This window comes from Panthera onca, chromosome A3 (assembly GCF_046562875.1).
Source record: "Panthera onca isolate mPanOnc1 chromosome A3, mPanOnc1 haplotype 2, whole genome shotgun sequence".
NCBI classification, from domain to species: Eukaryota; Metazoa; Chordata; class Mammalia; order Carnivora; family Felidae; genus Panthera; species Panthera onca.
In genome coordinates, this window is record NC_138341.1 from 38,632,086 (window position 1) to 38,652,158 (window position 20,073).

Sequence of the window (20,073 nt, forward strand, 5' to 3'; positions counted from 1 at the left end):
TTTCGGCTCAACCCGTGATCTCATGGTTTCATGGATTAGAGCCCCACATCGGGCTCTGTGTGCTGACTGCGCAAATGGAACCTGCTTGGGATTCTCTCTCTCCCTCTCTGCCCCTCCCCCACTCACACTCTGTCTCTCTCAAAATAAATAAACTTAAAAAAAAAAAAAACTTTTCTAATAATCCAAGTGGTCAAAACTGAATCCCTACACACCACTGGAAAATAGATGTCACATCTTCCTTCTCAAGCTCTTTAGAAACAACTGTGTGAAATGTTATATAGGATCTCTGGTATGTTAAAAAAAATTATAAAAGCTTGTATCATCTAAATATTTATTCCTCTTGTATCTTTTTTCCACCCTTCCCCCTTTTCTTCTTTCCCTTTTCCTCCCTTCCTTTCTTCCAAGTATACCTAATTGAATTTGTGTAAGTTCAGTGTTTGTATGATGCTCTGTCCCTCCTCCAACAATTTGTTTTCCAAAGCAGAGATTTGTGCCTTCCCTGCCCTTCCTCCCTCCAATTTTTATCTTGTCTCAAGATCTAGTTCCAGCCCCTAACTCACCACCCTCTTCCCTTCCTTTAACTTTCATTCCAGAGGTATGAACATATGAATGAATATAGTTCCCACCTAAATAACATGCCTGGGACTTGCCTTAATTTCTAGCATTCCTAAGATGGGTGTGTTCAAGTCCCTCTGGAATCCTCACTTTCTCATATTATTGCATACAGTTGGGTACTCAGGGCTTAGTAAGATATGCCAGCCGATTGAAGAGAAGAAGTCTTCTTTGGGTTCTTTGAGAATCGGTGTGGTAAGGTTAGTTGTTGACAGAGCTGGGTGTGAAAAGCAGGACACTTTAGGGGAGTTGGAAAGATGAAGGCTCAGTGCACCAGGCTCCATGCAAGACCCTAGAGACCCAGTTATGAAAGGCACAGCACCTGCCCTAAGGAAATCACAGTCTAAAGGGGACCTAGGTAATTAAACAGGTGATTAAAATACCTTAGAATAAGCTCTGTGCTAGAGGTGAGCTAGAGGTGGATTTTATGGAAACTAAAGGAACCAAAACTATCATGAGGAAATGAGGGAGGAGTCAGGAAGGCTTCCTGTAGGAGGCCTTAAATTTTAACTTATTTTTAACTTAAAAAATACACAGGTAACATAGATTCACTGTTGCAAATCAGAGTGAATTTAGAAAGAACACTTAAGATAAACATAAACACCTTTTTGAAGATGTTCTAACTTGTGCCGTGTTGGAGGGAGTTGTGAGACCAAATGTATGATCACCCCCTTGTACACGGTGCTATCCCAGGAACCCATGCTTGGTGACAAGTAACTGAAAATCCTGATCTAGTGCTATGCTGAAATCAGTGCTCTGCAAAGAAGCAGGTCCCTGGAGATGCAAGAGGGGGAAGACTGGATCCCAGTCATAGGAGGAGCTCCCCTCGGTTCTCTGATGGTTGGCAACAAAAGTCACCCAACCAATGAAAACACTGAGGGGTCTTGCTGTTTGGGGTGTGGCTTGCGCCCCATGTGACTTTTCATTGCATGTATCCCGGAAGCATCAAAGCCCCGTGTCAGGCTCCGCCCTAGGTGTGGAGCCAGCTTAAGATTCTCTCTCTCTCTTTCTCTCTCTCCCTCTGCCCCTCCCCCACTCATTCTCTCTCCCTCTCCCTCTCTCTCTCTCTCTCTCTCTCAAAATAAATATATTTTTAAAAAGTCTCCTTCCTGGTGGCACAGATCTGTCAAAAATTAGAAAATACTGAATTGTCCACTTAAAATAGGTGAATAGGTGAATGTGAATTATATCTCAATAAAGCTACTAAAAAAGGGAAAAGCCTCCCTCCTAATCTCTTACCCTTGTGCCTTGGCCACCTTGTTTGTTTTCCCAAAAACAAAAACTGTGACCAGTTTTCTTCTTCCAGAGATATAGAGATACAGAAATAGAGGCATAGAAATATATACATATATTTCTTTCCTTTCCTTTTTTTTTTTCTTTTTTTTTTTAGCAGGAAAAGGCTGTACCTTCTCCCTCTTTTGAATACAAAACCCTTGAGAGACAGATGGAATCCAGCTGCCAGGACAGTAGATGTACTGGCTGTGTGGCCATTGAAGGGAGGGGCAGGCAGGCACCAGAGCTGTAAGCCGGGTTACTAGGCAGGGTGAGCGGAGTTGAGGCTGTATTGATGTAAGCATGGAAGACGGAGGAAACCAGAGACTGCAAGGAAGCCTTTGCTTAGCTTGGAACCCAGGCTCCCTGGTCTTTTGCCACCATAAAAGGTGACCAACATATCCCAGTTTGCACAGGACTTTCTATTTTATTTTATTTTATTTTATTTTATTTTATTTTATTTTATTTTATTTTATTATTTTTTAAAAAATTGTAATGTTTATTTTTAAGAGAGAGACAGACAGACAGACAGAACATGAGCAGGAGAGGGGCAGAGAGAGAGGGAGACACAGAATCTGAAGCAGGCTCCAGGCTCTGAGCCATCAGCATAGAGCCCGATGTGGGGCTCAAACCCATGAACCATGAGATCATGACCTGAGCCAAAGTCAACGCTTAACTGACTGAGCCACCCAGGTGCCCTTTATTTTATTATTTTTTAAAAAAATGTTTGTTCTGAGAGAGAGAGGGAGAGGGAGGGAGGGAGGAGGCAAGTGGGGGAGGGGCAGAGAGAGAGGGTGAAAGAGAGAATCCCAAGCAGGCTCCACACTGTCAGCACAGAGCCCAATGTGGGGCTCGATCTCATGAATCGTGAGATCATGATCTGAGCCAAGATCAAGAGTCAGATGCTTAACCAACAAAGTCACCCAGGCACCCCAGGACTTTCTATGTTAAAACAGGAAGTCCCAACTCCCAAAAAATCCCCCAGTCCCAGAATATGAAATCATCCTGGTAAGTTGATCCCCCTTCTTTTCTCCCCAGGAAATGGTGAGTCTTATTTTATCTTTTCTAGGTAGAGGCTTGATTTGTTCTTGAATGTCCCAGGGTGGAGAAAGGGTAGGAGGAAGCACAGAATGTAGAGGTCTATTCCGTGTAATCTTCTCCCTCATTCTCATCTCCACCATCAACAGAGACAGCAGCAGCAGAGACAACAGAGACAGCAGAACTGAACTTGGAGGCCAGATTTTCTTCAAGTTTCTTTGGCTCAGGTGCAGATCGGGGAACTTGACCCATTTTGCCATCTTTCCTATGTGACTCCTTCCAGTGGTCTTTCTTCCCTCATCTCCTGAACCACAGCTGGAGTTCCCACTTTGACCTTTTGGGACATTCATCCCACGTGCTTCAAGTTCATCCTTCCATGGTGATCTTTTCTCAGATGGTTGAGCAGGAACCCCCCCACCCCCGGTAGGGGATTGCTGCGGCATCTGAGCTCTGAGATGGAGCAGGATGGCTAGAACTTCACTGCACTGGAGCATTCTGCTTCCAGAGGCTGTTCAGGTTTGGGAGGTTTCGAAGTTGGAGAGTGACAATCTTCCTCTTGATTGTTTTCTAGAGACTTCTCATGCTCTGTTCTTTGTTCATGTCTGCCAAATGGGGCTAAGTTCCCAGTCCATGATGACTCACTTCCTGTCCTCAACCGTTCCCCTTCTTGAGTTTCTTCACCTTGCCATCTTGGAATCTCTCCCAAGGCTGACATTCTAGTTTTGCTTCATCCAGCTGACATTCCTCTGTTCCTTCTCTCTCCTGCCCCTTCTGTAGCCACTCTTCCACTTCTCTAGCGCCTATGTCGACAGGCTTTGCCATCCCATAGGCTGTTCAAATGGACTGTGTGCTGCTGGCAGAGGAATTAGCCTCCTTGGAAGTACCCCACGGCCGTTGACTCAGATTGTTGGGGGGACCTGTGTGCCTAAAGGCATCATGCTTATAACCATCCTGAGAGCAATAATCTCTGGAGCCCCATGACCCATCATCTCCTCTGTCATATCTGTTTTCATAGCGGTCCCTTCTTCCTCAGTGGATATCATCCCTGTGGTACCAACTACCAAATGCTCTTCTGTCCTGCCTATCCTGGAATCATAGCTTCCGTCATAGTCTCCGGTGCTTCCGTCATCATAGTGATACAGTGATGCCAGCCCCCATATCAATCCATATCCTGGTGCGGGCCACGACGGTACCACATCCCAATGCCCATCACAATACTGGCCTGCATCATAACAGTCCTGACATTTGTCTCCAAGCTATCATCACCTCTCCTAGGCAGATTGTCATCAAAGCTGTCTGTTGCAAGATGGGCCCTCCAGTGTGTATCTGTTTTGTCAGAATTCTGATTTCTGTCTCCACCCCAAAAATGGCCATTCCTGTTTTTAGCCTGCGTTTGAGCAGCAACATCCCCTCAGATTCTCCTGTTACATAGAGACTCTTCATTTGAGGCTCAGGGCACTGAGCAAGGAATTCAAACTCAGGTTCTCAAACTTAGCATAACCAAAATCTCTGAACCTCTCTGGGTTGCTGGGTTCACATGGTAAAGGTACAGCAGCAGTGATATCGAATCCTCCAAAGAATTCCTTAATGGAGTCTTCTGTCACAGCACAGGGCAAGTTCCCTAGAGAAACAGTGCAGGTGGAAATTTGGGAAGATGGGCCTGCTTGATATTGGGTTCCTGAGCAGCCCTTGGAGCAGTGGGCAGATAGAATGGTCAATTGGAGGAATCCTATACATATGGTCATCATGACTGTGTCGAGTGGTTGAAATATCTCCTTCCAGGTTATCTGTCTCCTCAGCCCAGCCGACTGGTCTGGGGACATAGGTGCTTCCTCCACCAGTTCCCCATCTTCGGCCAGAAAGTCTGTTAAGGAGACAGTCTTCCCCTTCTTACTCTTTTTTTGCTGGGGCTGTCACGTTGGGAGAGGGAGAGCGATTGGCCCATTTATGATTATGAAATGCCCCCTTTCTTTTTTAGTAATCTTTCGTGCCTTAAACTTGTCATTACCATAGACTGGGAGAAAACACTTGCAAAAGATATACCTAAGAAATGACTGTTATCCAAAATATACAGAGAACTCTTAAACTCGACAAAGAGAAAAAGAATAACCCAATAAAAAAATAGGCAAAAGACCTGAACAAACACCTCACTAAAGAAGATATACAGGGGCGCCTGGGTGGCTCAGTTGGCTGAGCATCCAACTTTGGCTCAGGTCATGATCTCACGGTTCATGGGTTGGAGCCTCGCATCGGCTCTCTGCTGTCAGTGTGGATCCTGCTTTTGGATCCTCTGTCCCCCTTCTCTCTGCACCTCCCACGCTTGTGCTCTCTCTCAAAAATAAATAAACATAAAAAAAAAGAAGATATATAGATGGCAAAGTAAGCATATAAAAACGTGCTCAAATTATGTGTCATTAGGGAAACGCAAATTAAAATGAGATACCATTATATACCTATTAGAACAGCTAAAATCCAAAACAATGACAATACCAAATTCTGGCAAAGGTGAGGAAGCAGAACAACAGAAACTCTAAATCGTTGCTGTTGGGAATATAAAACGGTACAGCCACTTTGGAAGACAGTTTGTTGGTTTCTTACAAAACTAAATAAACTCTTACCTTTTACCCAGTGGAGTTGAAAACTTATGCCCACACAAGAACTTGCACATGGATGTTAACAGCAGCTTTGTTAATGATTGCCAAAACCTACATGCAACCAAGATGTCCTTTGGTAGGTGAATGGATAAATAAACTGTGGTCCATCCAGACAATGGAATATTATTCAGCACGAAAAAAGAAACGAACTATTTATCGAACCATGAAATGACATGGAGGAAACAACAGCATGTAGGATATTAATCATAATTATTTTCATAGCTGATAGATTTTTTTTGTTCAAATGCTAACCACTGTGTATGAATAATTGTAGGAGCTCTATATGTTTTCCTTCTCCAAAGATCATTTAACTTTCTCCTGGCAGAAAGAATAGGGGCAGGTCACCCTAATCCAATAAGGGTATATAGTATTTTGAGGCTACTTTTTAAAGGCAAGTTATTTCCACTTTATCTTTATTTCCATCTGCAGACTGTCCAGAGTCTCTGCTGGAGGTGTTTTTCAGAGTTCCCACTTCTTGCTGGGCCTTGGCTTCTGTTTTTTGACTCCCTAAGCCTGATGAGACCATTTCACTTGTCAGCCTATTATCTCCTTCTTTCTGCTCAGGCTTTTGATACCTTACCTGCATGGTGCATGGCTAAGGAACCAGCAAATGCCTTGGTGGGAAAAGGGGGTGGAATATTAACTCACTTTTCAATAATTCTCTTTTCTCTGAAATCTGAGCCCTTCCAGTCCTGGCTCTCTTGTTAGCCCTGAACTCCACGTTGTGTTCTGCCTTGAGACTCCTAAAAGCTCCCTAAGATGCGCCTCTCTGCTTAGGTCTAGGTCCTGCACTTTTTGCTTATAATTTCAGCAAATGTCTCAGGGGGGAATGATGGAGAATGTCACTCCTCTGATCTCATATTTTCTTTCTTTCCTATTCTTAGCCCTTTGAGTCCTAGATGCCTTGGTTGCTTTCTGATACCTTCAAAGGTTTTTTTTTTGTTTTGTTTTGTTTTTTTAATCTAATTTACCATCATTCTCAGTGAGAGATGTGGTCTAAAACCAGCTCTTAGATCAGAGCTGGAAGCATTTGACCAAATACTGATAGCTAAGATACAGTTTTCAGTCTGGCCCACTCATAAAATTATATGTGGTATGAGGATTTGATTCTCCCATCATTTTTCTTTATTTGAACCATGTAGAACACTTGCTCTTAGAGGATACTATGTTTTTTTGGGTTTTATTTGACAGGAATGAATCTTTTATATATATATATATATATATATATATATATATATATATATATATATACAACTTACTTTTTCTCTGTTGCTTATAACAATTAAAATAGTATTATTTGGTGCCAATTCAATAAACACAAATGCGGGGTGCCTGGGTGGCTCAGGTGGTTAAGTGTCTGCCTCTTGAATTCAGCTCAGAGAGAATTCCAAACAGGCTCTGCACTGTCAGCATGGAGCCCAACGTGGGACTGGATCCCACAAACCATGAGATCATGACCTGAAGCCAAAGTCAAGAGTTCGACGCTTTACCGACTAAGCCACTCAGGTGCCCCTCCTTTTTCTCCTTAAGAGTTTAGCCTCTGAAAATCTGAGACTCACCTTTTTTAGAGGACAGGCATGTATAACTGGACACTGGACATATATACACACACACAGCCCATATACATTTGCATGTGTGGGTGTAGGGATTTGTTTCTGCGTTTATGTGCACATGCCTGCAGATCCCACTTTTGGAAAGATCTCCAAGGGGACCAGAAACGATCGTTTATATCTGTCCAGGACTGGACTGAACTGTGTAAATTCAGGAGTTGATAATTATCAGTTACTATCCCGCTGAAGCCTCAATGCATTTCTTTAGACTCAGTCACTCAGATAAGGGAATTCATGGTGGGTGTGGTAGAATAAAGCACGGTCACAAATCTTCTCTGCCTTGCGGTACTAATACACATCTCTACTCCAGTGGTGGCCTCTTGGTATATGGCTATGCTGCTTCTCTGCCCTTTGACTTTGCACTTGGCAGTGTGGCATACTTTGGCTCCGGGGATGTTAGCAAACATATAAAAGCAGAGGTCTGAAATATACATGTGTGGTGTTCTTCTTTACTGCTAAGTAGCATTTCATCACAAGGCGGGAACTGCAACTTGTTTATCCATTCACTAGTTGATAGACACTTTCAGTGTTTCCAGTTTGGGAAATTAATGAGGAACCCGGCTAAACATTCACATAGAGGTCTTTGTGTGAACAAATGTTTTCATTTCTCTTGGGTAAAAACCTAGGAATGGACCCTTAAGTCTTTTGGTGAGTGTATGTCTAATTGTATAAAAAGTGGCCAAAGTGTTTCCAAAACAGTTTACCATTTTTGCCTTCAGACCAGCCGAGATGAGGGCTCCAGTTCCTCTACACCATCACCAGCACTTGATACTTTTTTTCCAAATAGTATTTTTCCTAATAGATACGGAGTGATATCTACATTGTGTGTATTGCTTTGAAGCAACTGTTCATGCTAGATTCAGGCACAGATCTAATCTATGACTCTCATGCACAGCACTTGTGGTAGATTGGATTTTTGCTCTCTGAAATCTTGTACCCATGCCCTTTGTCAGTGACTTTGCAGTTTCTCTCACAAGAGGCATATTTTCCTGCCTCATTGATACTGGGCCTGGCCATATGCTTGCCTTAGCCAATGGAATGCGAGTGGAAGTGCCAGTACTGCAGTCCTATTTTTTGTTTTGTGCGGGGGGGGGGGGGGGGGGGGGGGAGAATGCAAACAGGGGAGAAGGGCAGAGGGAGAGGGAGAGAGAGAGAGAGAGAGAGAGAGAGAGAGAGAGAGAATCCCACGCAGGCTCCATGCTCAGTGTGGAGCCTAATGTAGGACTCGATCCCATGACCCTGGGATTATAACCTGAGTTGAAATCAAGAGTTGTGTATTCAACCAACTAAGCCACCCATGTGCCCAACAGTACTGCAGTTCTGACTCCAGTTTTTTTTGTTTTTTTTTAAGTTCACTTATTTATTTTGAGAGAGAGAAAGCATGAGTGGGGTTGGGGCAGAGACAGAGAGAGAGAGAGAGAATTCTGACACAGCACAGAGCTTGAGGTGGGTCTCGAACCCACAAACCCTGAGATCATGACCTGAGCCAAAATCAAACGTTGGACACTCAACGAACTGAGCCACCAAAGTGCCCCCTGACTCCAGTTTTAAGAGGCCCTGTAATGTCCACTCATCTTTCTTGTGTTTCTGCCATGGCCAGAAGAAAAATGTGTTCTGGCTAGATCAAACCCCCAGGTGAAGGGCATGAGTTCCACATGAGTATAAATGTTTCACAAGCACAAAATCAAAAGACGCTCAAAATCATTAGTCATCAGGGAAATGCAAACCAAAAACACAATGAAATATCACAGCATACTCACAAGAAAAGCAAAAATTAAAAGACTGACAACATCAAGTGTTGTTAAGGGTATGGAACAACTTGGGAGTCTCGTATGCCACCGGTAGGAGTATAGAGTGAAACCACGGTGGAACACAGTTTGGCTTATTGGACATTTACATATCTTCTTTGCTTTTAAGTTTATTTGTTTATTTTGAGAGAGAGTGAGAGCGGGAGAGGAGCAGAGAGAAAGGGGGGGAGAGAATCCCAAGCAGACTCTGCATTGTCAGCACAGAGTCCGACGCTGGGCTAGATCTCACGAATCATGAGCAGAAACCAAGAGTCGGTCGCTTAACCAACTGAGCCACCCAGGCAGCCCTGGACATTGACACATCTTCTCTAGTGAAATTGCTAGTCAAAGCATTTGCAAAGAGAAGAATTTATATGGGTAGGCACCCAACAGAGTTTGCCACACAGTGAACTACACAGTGCCATATCAGTTGACTATTGCCATAATAACGCTGTGTAAGAAACCATCCCAAAATGCAATGGCTTAAAACAAAAATTTATACTCTCACATCCTTCACTCGGGGATTGACTGATCTAGCCAGAGCACGAATACTGTTTGGCAGATTCTTACCAACTTCACATACATCAACGACATGAGCCAATATTCCATTTCTAGGCATTTACTAAAGAGAAATAAAAACTACACCTATGTACACAGAGACTTCTACATGCATGTTCATAGCAGTTTTATTTTCAGTAGCCCCAAATTGGAAATCTCCCAATGTTACAACAATATGCAATGGAATACTACTCAGCAATAAAAATGAATACAATGTTGCTACATGCAAGAGCATGTCTGACTTTTAAAACATTATGCTGAGTGAAAGAAGCCAGACACAAAAAGAGTATATACTGTACAATTACATTAAAAATTGTAGAAAGTCTACTGTGACAGAAGACAGATCATTGATTACCTGCAGCCTGGGGTGGAAGAAGGACCCTGTGAGGAGACACGAAGAAGTTCTCAGGCAAGGTGGGAATGTTCGGTTATCTCGACTGGCGTATACACCTGTTGAAACTTACCCAAGCAGGCACTTTCCATAGGTATACATATTATACTTTGATGAAGTGGGTTACCAATTCTCTCCTTCATCCTCACTAGCAGAACCCCAGTTTTGTTCAGAGTGCCAGTAGGATTCCTTTGTGGCTCCAGATGACGATTTGACATGGTCCTGGCCTGGGAAAGGTAAGCAGAAGTCCCTCAGTGGGGCTTTTAGGAAAGCTCTGGACAGAGGGCAAATTCAGGCAGCACCAGATACAGGCTTCTCTGCTAACAGACTGAGCCTCGGATTCTAAATCGCTGGCCTGCCTTGCTCACCTTCTGGACCATGCTCAGTTTTAGAATGTCAATTCTAAACTGGGCAACCCCAGGCTACGATACTTAAGCACACCAGCTTCCTTTTGTGGCTCAGACTTATTGATCAGCTATCCTTCCTGGTCCCAAATATTCTTACACTTCCCTGAGGAACTCACACTTATAGGCCAAGGTTCCCAGGCAGCTACCATGACTCTCCATGCTGTCCCCCAACTGGCAGCTATTCTCTTCCCTCCTTCAAGTGATTTTCCTAGTCAGCTGACCATGACTCATGATCATGACTCTTCTTTTTCCAAAATGGAAATATTTGCATGGTTTTTTTTTTTTTGTTTTTTTGTTTTTTTTTTTTTCTGAGTATAAAGCTTGACCCTCCTTCCTGGCATTTTCCACCACTGTGCTCTTCTGTCTGTGCCTTTTCATCTTGGCACTTATCTTGTTTTCATCATATAAATATATGTGTGATTATTAAAATAGTGGCTGTCTCCCTAACCAGATAAATGTTAAGCTTCAGAAGGGCAGGGACCATGCCTATTTTGCTCACACCCTTACTCCCATGGTACTCCCTGAATAGTAATGAAGAAGTGAAGGAACAAAACTTCCACATCAATTGCAGGTGGCAAGCAGACTCCTAACTCATTAGCTTGGATTACTGTTCGTGCCATGATCATTTTTTGAAAAAGTTAAAAAACCATGAAGATAAGGTTCACTAACATATATACACTAGCTAATTTCAAATGGGCCATTACAAGTAGTCAACAATCATTTTTCATCTCAAGTTAATTTTTTCACACCTTCCTCACTTTGGCAAGAGATTTTATTTCCTGTTTTGTTGAATAAACCATGGTCAGCTAGTTTGAACTCTCTCATGTATTTTCTTTTTTCAAAATAAGTTATTCTTTAGGGGTATTTCTTCACCTTTCACCATGGAAGGCATACCTTTGCTTCCCCTGATACTCTGGGATCTTGCTTCCTTAATGACTCCCTTCTATCTACAGCAACTACAATCTCTTCCTGTCCATTTGTTTCTTTCCCTTCTATTGAATGAATTCATTCATTCATTCAATAAATATTTTTTAAACATTTACTAAACACCTTGCATTGTTTTAGGCTCTATTTAGGAATATATCAAAGAGCAAATCCTCATTAGAACTTACAGAGAAGTGGAAGGAGACAGATGATAAGCAAAACAGATATATCAATGATAGTCCTGGGGTGCCCGGGTGGCTCAGTCAGTTAAGTGTCCAACTCTTTGTTCCCACTCAGGTCATGATCTCTCAGTTTCATGAGTTCGAGCCCCACATTGGGCTCTGTGCTGATGGCATGAAGCCTGCTTGGGATTCTCTCTCTCCCTCTTTCTCTCTGCCCCTCAACCACCCATGCTGTCTCTGTCTCTCTCAAAAATAAATAAACTTTAAAAAAAATGACAGTATTTAAGGTCTAAGGAGAGAAATAAATCAGGGGAGGAGTTTAGGAAGTGACCTATAGGAGGGGTTTCAATATTTAAAAGGGTGGTCCAGAGAGGCTTCACTGGCAAGGTAACAGAGCCTTGAAAGAAGTGAAGGAACAAGTCTTTTGAGCATCCAAGTGTTAGGGGCTGAAGTGTGTACCTTCCCCCATTTCCAAATTCCTATGATGCCCTTGCCCCCAGTACCTCTGAACGTAACTGTATTTGGAGATACGGCCTTTAATGAGGTGATTCAGATAAAATGAGGCCCAATGAGGGTCATAACCTGGCCTGTGGGGCAGGAAAACCAGTGAAAAGTGTTTTACACAGGAAACACTGAGTTACTGGGTTAAATACAGATGATGAGATGAAGACAGAGTTGTCCTTTTAAGTTAGCAATGATGGCTTCAGTGAGAGCAGTTTTGGTGGACTTGAGCTTGAAAGCCTGACTGTAGTGTGTTTGGGAGGAAGAGAAGAATTGAAGACAAGATGTTTAGAATGCTGGAGAGTTTTGCTGTATTGAAGAGCAAGGAAGTGTGGCAGGAGGTGGAAGAGGAAGTGGGGTTTTTTGTTTGTTTTGCTTTAGGACGGAAGAAATTAGAGAATGTTTGTATGCCAATATTTTTCAAAAAAACTTCAGAGTTTTGATGAGGCAATAGCCTCCCAGCTACAGCCTCCCAGCTACCTTCCTCATCTTTGATGTTATTCTTTTGAATACACTGCTGATGGACGCATCTTACCGTTTCATCAATCTGCTCAAAAATTTTCAGGGTCTCTTTAACTGCCGTATGAAAAGGTCCATCGCCTGAGATGAACATTCAAATTTTCTCCAGTTTGACCTTTTGCAGTCTTATCTTTCTTCGTCAGAGCCCTATAAGCGAGGTACAAAGCATGCCAGACCAGGGTCAGAAGGCTTGGATTAAAGTCATCGTTTCGCAAGTAGTAGGTGTGTGACTTTAGAGAAATTAGTCGACGCATAGGGCCTGGACTCCTTCTCCTTTATAACAGGGAAGGGGGCGTGTCAGGGAGACTGGATCCTCTATAGGCCGGCATCTCTAGCAGGCAGTAATTCTCAGCACCATCACGACCACAAGCAGGATACTCTGCTGAGCCCGTCCTGCCCCTTCCACTTCTGGGGACCACACGTCTTGTACCGCCACTCATTTTCCCTACTTCGCTTTTGCTTTTCCAAACAGACCAGGCTTTAGAAGAGCCACAGTGGCAGCTCCTTTAAGGTCGGCCGCCTCCCGGCCACCAGGGACTCGCTTCCCACTCTTCTTTCACTTGGGACCATCCTCTCCACAGTCAGAATCCGCCACGTATTAAGTGCCGCTTCCAACCAATCAAGAAGAAGTTATCTCAGACCTTTGAGGAGCATCCACTTCTACCAATGATCTTCAAGTCTGCTCTAGCGCCTCATTTTGAGGGGCAAGGCCAACCACAGCGATGGCCAATCTGCTCCGGGGAAATGTATTCCGGGTACTGAGAGGCCTACCAATCAGGTAAGAAGATTGCGGGAAGGGCCGTTTCTCATTGGTAACCGCGTCCGGGAGTGGGCCGGGCGCCGGAAGACGGCAATACGATTTGATTGGTAGGCGTGATGTTGACATCCGGGAAAAGCCCACCTTCTCCAACAGGACCAACCTAGGTCTCCAGAGTGGCGGTGGCCGCAGCCAATCAGAGAAGAGACGCGCTGAAAGTTTGTTCAATGGGCGATGACTGAGGGAGGTTGTCACTCGGGTGGCGGTGGCGGAGGCCGGGCTAAGACGTGGCCGGGCCAGCTCCACTCGGCAGCCCAGACGGTCGGGGAGGCGGCGGGGTCCCTAGTGCGTCCTCGTCCTGGTCAGGGGCTTTTAGCAGCGGGAGAAGCAGGCGCCGGCGGCTGCACCTCCATGTCCCCGCGCGGGGTGGGACGCTGATGGAGCGCGCCACCCGCCCGGGGCCGCTCGTGCGGGCGCTGCTGCTGCTGCAGCTGCTGCTGGGGCTCGCGGCTGGCACGGTGGCCGCAGGGCGCGCCCCCGACCTCCCCGCGCCGAAGGTGGAGGCGGCGTTCGGCCTGGGCGCCGCGGCCGCTCCCACTTCAGCAGCGCGGGTGCCGGCTGCGGGGGCCGTGGCTGCGGCCGAGGTGACGGTGGAGGACGCCGAGGCAGTGCCGGCTGCCGCGGTCGAGCAGGAGCCGCGGGAGCCGGAGCCTGACGACGAGGCCGAGCTACAGCCGCGAGGCAGGTGAGCGGCGCGGGCTGAGCGCCCGGGCCGGCGACCCGGGAGTCCACTTGTTTACGCATGCGCTTCGCGGAGGCTATGGGGTCCGTGGTTTCCCCCTCGGCAGTGGCCTCTAGCACACGGAGACGTGCGGTGACCCGGGGGGGAGGGGTGAGCGCAGAGCCACATTCCCATCCCCCAGGCCAGCGACTGGCCTCTCCCCCGTCCTCGCTTGCGGGCAAATGCAGCATCCTCGAAGGTGTCTGGGGGATGCTCAGGGAATGGAGCGCAAAGGTGGGAAAGAAACAGCACTCTCCCTCTTTCATTGTTTTCGAACTTGATTCATGTTGCAGGGACTCCCTCCCCTTTTTTGTCTTCTGTGGATCACCCCAGTATCCCGGCTGGGGTGATAGCTGTTCGGGGAAGGGACTTTACAAAGAGGTTTCTGTAATTCCCTTTAAACACACCCCTGTAGTGGCTGGCCCCTGGACCAGGGGTGAGGTTAGTGTTGCTCTAATTGAGATCTGCAGAACATCTGCATCAGATCACCTGGGATGCTGCTTAACTGTACAGATTTTTAGGCCCCACCCCAGTTGTGCCAAATTAGACTTTCTTGGGCTAAGAACCTGGAATCTGCAGGTTTAACAAGCACTCCAGGCAACTCTTGTACACATCAAAGTTTAAGAGCTGTGGGTAGGTCTTGAATTTTGGCAGTTCTTTGATATTTAGAGGGTTTAAGAGATGTAAACATTTAAGATACGGCCTTGGTTGATTTGCTTAGCCTCCTTAAAAATGTTACGTTAGGCTACATCTTTTTAAACACTTTTCAAAGACTGTACACAAATGTAAGACATTTTAATAGTAAAGTATTTTGCAGGCAGCTAATGTCAGCACAAGTGGGGGAAAAAGTGATGTCCCCTCTAACAAACTGAGTGATAGAAGGAGCATTAGGTAAATTAAACCAGAGAGGGCGAGGAACTGTATTAGAAAGTATTGTAAGCTTGTAATATACCAATTACTAGATCCTAACAAGTTAGATTTCATTTTCAGTTAAATATCAGAACCTCAATCTATACGCCTGGGATAATACCAAAATTTTCTGGGCACTATTGCAACATTTTGCAACATTTGTATGTAGATTTTTTTCTTTTTAAATAGCAAACATTTGACAAAATTTTCATAGATTTTGCTAATGAATTAACTTTCCTGGAAGAGTGTTTTTGTTTTCCTTAAACTTCTGAGGCATCTGTTCGAAGTAAGTTACATGAAGTAAAGTAGATGTTTCATTTTTCTTAGGTACAGGTCCACTGCAGCAGGTGCTTACTGGCACTGACAGCCCCCAGGATGCCCTGGGGTTAACAGAGGTCAGAGGCAGATAGTCCCTGTCTTCCAGGAGGTGCGTGTCGTCTAGCAGTGAGGATTAGATGAGGAGACCCGTAATGACATTACAGAACAGAAGGAGTGCCCCGAGTGTCCCACGGTTTTTGTGATGTTCAGTGGGTGGAGTTTTGGGGGTGAAGTAGGTAAAAAGCTCAGAAAAGGCCATAGCAGAGTGAATTGGTTTGTGAAATGTGAGTAGGATCATGGTGAACAAACACTGGACTTGAGGAAACAGGAAGAGGCACAGAAGCTGGAAAGGATGTTTAGGGAACATTTTTGTCTGTATATCTGTGTGTGTGTGTGTGTGTGTGTGTGTGTGTGTGTGTGTCCTGTGTGTATGAGGGAGATACAGACATGCACATATGATGTGTGCTGGGTGGAGAGTTGTGGAACATGAGGCTAGAACGATAGGTTGGGACCAGATTGTGTATGTAGAGTCTAACACTAGTAGCTTCGTCATGCCCTGGGAGCATGTTAGAAATACGAATCAGGCACCATCCGGATCCACTGAAGGAGGATCTGGGTTTTGACATGATCGCCATATGGTCCCCATGCACATTACAGTTGGAGAAGCGTGTAGAGTATCTTGAATGCCAGGTCTGTTTAAGTTTATTGTTAAGTGGATATAGAACAGAGGGGAGAGATTTGAGAGATTTGAGACAGAATCTTGGTTCCTGGCAAATGAATTGATTTCCTCCTCCCTGGGCACCCCTGTCCACAGATTGAGTTGAGGCGGGGTGGTCAGAAGATGGGGGTACACGTGAGGAAGTGGGGAAATTGAGGAGAGCAGGGAAGAAAAGGTAAGGGGCACGGTGTTGGGGCATGGTGACTTGGAGGTACAGGCAGGCCACCCAGAAGGAGTAATTTGGGAAGCAGCTAAAAATGATGTCCTGTAGTTGGAGAGAAATCAGAGTACAGAGTTGAAGCTGTAAGAAAGAGGAGGCTTGTGATAGACCTTAAGACATGCCTTACATCTGGGGCACCTGAGTGGCTCAGTTGGTTATGGGTCCAACCTCGGCTCAGGTCATGATCTCACAGTTTGTGAGTTCAAGCCCCACGTCGGGCCCTGTGTTGACAGCTCAGAGTCTGGAGCCTGCTTCGGAATCCGTGTCTCCCTCTCTCTCTCTCTGCCCCTCCCCCTGCTTGCTCTCTCTCTCTCAAATAAATAAACATTGAAAAAAAAAAAAAAAAAGAAATGCCTTATATTTTAGAGAAGATGAGCCAGCAGAGGAGACAAATCCCACGGGTTGGGTTGGAGGTGTAGGGTGAGGACTGAGAAGAATGAGGGATTTGGTGGTAAGCACGGGTAAAGAATTTAAGTCAAGCAACAGAGTGCTCAGATTGCAAGATGGTAAGGATTCATCTATGGTGTTCAGCCCCACTCCCTCCTTCCTGCACTGCTCAGCTTGACCGCAGGCAAGTTCTAGGAGTGGTTATCCGTTCAGAGGAGGGAGCCTGTAGAGACAGGTTGAAGAAGAAAGGAATAGAGGAGGAGATGGAAGTCGTTGGAGAGGATCTACTTGGCAAACAGAAGGACCACTTCTTTCTCAGACACAAGGAGAGTGAAAATAGAGGAGTTTTGCCTGGCAGAGAGTAAGTGATCTTGGGCAAACAGAATCTTCTAGGAAGAGATAGGCCCGTGGTTAGGAGTCTTCCTGGTAGCTTGAGATAGTATGGAAAGTTGGAGAAGCCTTGGATAAGTAAATTGATAGAGTCAACAAAAGAGACATATGCCAGGTTTATAAAACTTCTTCCTAAGTGCTCTTTAAAAAAGTGAAAAACCAGACAATATCGGCGTTGCATAATAATAGACCAATATCCTGTTTATTTAAAGGAGGAGGAACAGATTTGAATTAACCAAGCGTTTATTACAAACAGCTGTGAAGAAGAAGTATGGTACTTGCAAAACTGTTTTAAAAAGAGGGAGGTGGGGAATTAAGGTTGTTATTTTTGCTTGTTGTCTTTTGATGCCCAAGAAGCAATATGAGACCCACAGGTTCATTTTTTTTTCTCTTTGTGGAGTTTTCATTGGTTTTATCCAAACTGCTTACTCTACATCTCAAGAGCATGTAGATGAGTAAATAAACTTTTTTTTTCTTTAAAAAGTAGCCAAAACATTTTTAATGTTTTATTTATTTTTTGATAGAGCCTAAGCAGGGGAGGGGCAGGGAGAGAGGGGGACAGAGGATCCAAAGCGAGCTCTAAACTGACAGGCTGACAGCAGTGAGCCCAATGGGGGGCTCAAACTCACAAACTGCAAGATCATGACCTGAGCCGAAGTCCCGAAGTCAGATGCTCAACCCACTGAACCACCCAGGCGCCCTGAGGATACTCTTCTTTATTTGAACTCAGAAGCCTTTACACACTGAGGCATTTTGCAGAAAGGGCCTGGGTTTTCATCAGCTGCTGTGAGCTGTGACTCCAGCATGCTTCTCCATTTCCTAAATACTGCCTGGGAACTTCATCTGTTTTTTTCCCCCCTTTTTGTAAGAGAAGAGCTGCTGCTGGACATTTTTACTACAAAATATTATAAAATACAAAGAGGAGAACTTGTAGGTTACAGAACTAAATGTAAGGGGGGGGGAATTAATTTTATTTTTTTATATTTCACCCTTTTCCATTTGTAAATGGCCATTTTGATTAAACATGGCTCCTAGAACAAAGCAGAAAGAGTGTGTCCAAAAATGTTCTAATCTCATAGAGAAAGGATATCCGGTACTCATGTTGTCTATAACATTGAAAACTTAAATGGTATTCTTTAAGGTTTAGCTGATGTGGCAAAGCTATGAAGTATAGCAGGTGATTTTTGGCATCGTTTGTTTTGATTTGGGGCAGGGCTAGTCCTGTGGTATGTTTAAATAAAGGAGGTTTGATTTGAAGATTTACTTAGTAGGTGAGGACTAAGAAGTATAGTCTAATTAGTACTAGTTTGTGTTTGGACAAGAACCTATGCTTTCTTGAATAAGAGCATATGTTTAGGTGGAGATTCCTGGCTACATTAAAGCATATTTAACCAAATTGCATTTTTATTTATTTATTTATGTATTTATTTATTTATGTATTTATTTATTTATTTTTAATGTTTATTTATTTTTGAGAGAGAGAGAGAGAGAGAAAGAGAGAGAGTGTGAGTGGGGAAGGGGCAGAAAGAGAGCGGGAAACACAGAATCCGAAGCAGGCTCCAGGCTCTGAGCTGTTAGCACAGAGCCCGATGCGGGGCTCGAACTCACAAACTGAGATCATGACCTAAGCCAAAGTCGGATGCTTAACTGACTGAGCCACCCAGGTGCCCCTTTGTTTTTTTGTTTTTTGTTTTAAATTGTTTTTAATGTTTATTTATTTTTGAGAGAGAGAGAGACAGACAGACAGAGCGTGAGTGGGGAAGGGGCAGAAAGAGAGAGCCAAATTGCATTTTTAATTTTGTAGAGTTTTTTTCCCCTCTCCCTTCCCTCAAAGAAAGGAAATGTGCAATTTAAAAATAAGCAGTTGTTAATGTAGAAACTATTCACTCAATATAATGTTCTCCTGTCACCTGCTTCTCTTTCACATGGGAAATGTCTACAGGTAGTAAGCCTCCTTTAAAATTATTGTATGAAAGAATTTAGCATCTACTTACCAGACTCTGATAAACTTAATTGTAAATAGGCAGGTATTCTGGGTGTCTGAAGTCAGAGCAAACGGTTTTTCAAAATTGGATATTCATTGTGGCGTAAGGTCATTTCTGCTCAATTGAGGGCAAATCAGAGCAATAACAGGATAGATGGCATCTTGATGAAATTTCTGGAATGAGTAAAAGCTGTACATTATAGTAATACAGTAGTTGCTATTTATGAAAACTTATCGTTAACAGAACGATAGAGTTTAAAAACCTAAATTCATGCTTCTGTCCAAAACCTCTTGTTTGGTGCATGACCTTATGCAAGTCACATCTTTCTCAGCTTCTGTTTTGTTTTTCTTTTATATGTATAATAGTGGCTGCCCTGCGAAGATGTTTCATTCAACAAACATTGCATTTCATGTAGGGGCCAGGCACTGTTAGGGCCCACGGGTGGATGCATGGGCAGCTCAGCTTGCCTGTAAGCCCCAGCTGTGACAGGGGGATCATTGTGTTGAAGAATTAACTACACTAGAATGGATAGTGAGTGATATAAGAGTAGTTTGAGAATAAAGCCGATGGGGATATCGAGTGTGTGAATCCTTGAATGTGAAGTGTCAAGGCCGCTCTAGGCTGCAAAGCCCAGAGCAGTGATTCCCAAGCCAGGGCTCCTGGATCTCCAAGGCAAAAGTGGAGATCCATGAAATTATCAGTATTTTTAAATAACTAAATGGGAAATGGATATCCAGTGAGGAGAAGCCTAATTAAACAGTCAAGTTTCTTGGCTTTGAACTAGAATTGTATCAAACTTAATATAGTAATCTTAGCTATGACTTTTAAGAAATGTTCAGTATTTTGTAATTTTTTTTTAACGTTTATTTATTTTTGAGACAGAGAGAGACAGAGCATGAACGGGGGAGGGGCAGAAAGAGAGGGAGACACAGAATCGGAAGCAGGCTCCAGGCTCTGAGCCATCGGCCCAGAGCCCGACGCGGGGCTCGAACTCACGGACCGCGAGATTGTGACCTGAGCTGAAGTCGGACGCTTAACCGACTGAGCCACCCAGGCGCCCCAAGAAATGTTCAGTGTTTTGCTTGGTACTTAAGTATTTCCTCTACAAATGGGGGAGTTTATTAGATATGATGTTTATTGTGCAAATGAAATC

General features: G+C 44.3%; 2 protein-coding genes and 1 pseudogene across 3 annotated transcripts in view; 1 reads left to right on the forward strand and 2 right to left on the reverse strand.

Annotated features, from left to right (window-relative positions):
* The window catches only part of RPIA (ribose 5-phosphate isomerase A), a 75,271-nt gene extending 62,079 nt beyond the window's left edge, over positions 1–13,192 (reverse strand). Inside the window, exons 1-3 of one of the 2 annotated variants that reach the window (XM_078444694.2) lie at positions 12,472–13,192; positions 9,996–10,149; positions 9,887–9,912 (exon numbers count right to left, since the gene is read on the reverse strand). In XM_078444694.2, coding sequence (XP_078300820.2) covers positions 9,887–9,912; positions 9,996–10,149; positions 12,472–12,549 — 258 coding nt within the window. In that variant the 5' untranslated portion in view covers positions 12,550–13,192. Of the gene's footprint in view, positions 1–9,886; positions 9,913–9,995; positions 10,150–10,445; positions 10,529–12,471 lie in introns of those variants that run through there. The other variant, XM_081795237.1, reaches the window with a different exon arrangement.
* LOC132671851 (eukaryotic translation initiation factor 4B pseudogene) lies at positions 2,625–6,162 on the reverse strand (annotated as a pseudogene).
* A 201-nt stretch (positions 13,193–13,393) lies between the features above and the next one.
* EIF2AK3 (eukaryotic translation initiation factor 2 alpha kinase 3) overlaps positions 13,394–20,073 on the forward strand; it is a 66,241-nt gene continuing 59,561 nt past the window's right edge. Inside the window, exon 1 of the mRNA XM_060655559.3 lies at positions 13,394–13,957. Within this exon, the coding sequence (XP_060511542.2) occupies positions 13,650–13,957 (308 nt within the window). The 5' untranslated portion in view covers positions 13,394–13,649. The remainder of the gene's footprint in view (positions 13,958–20,073) is intronic.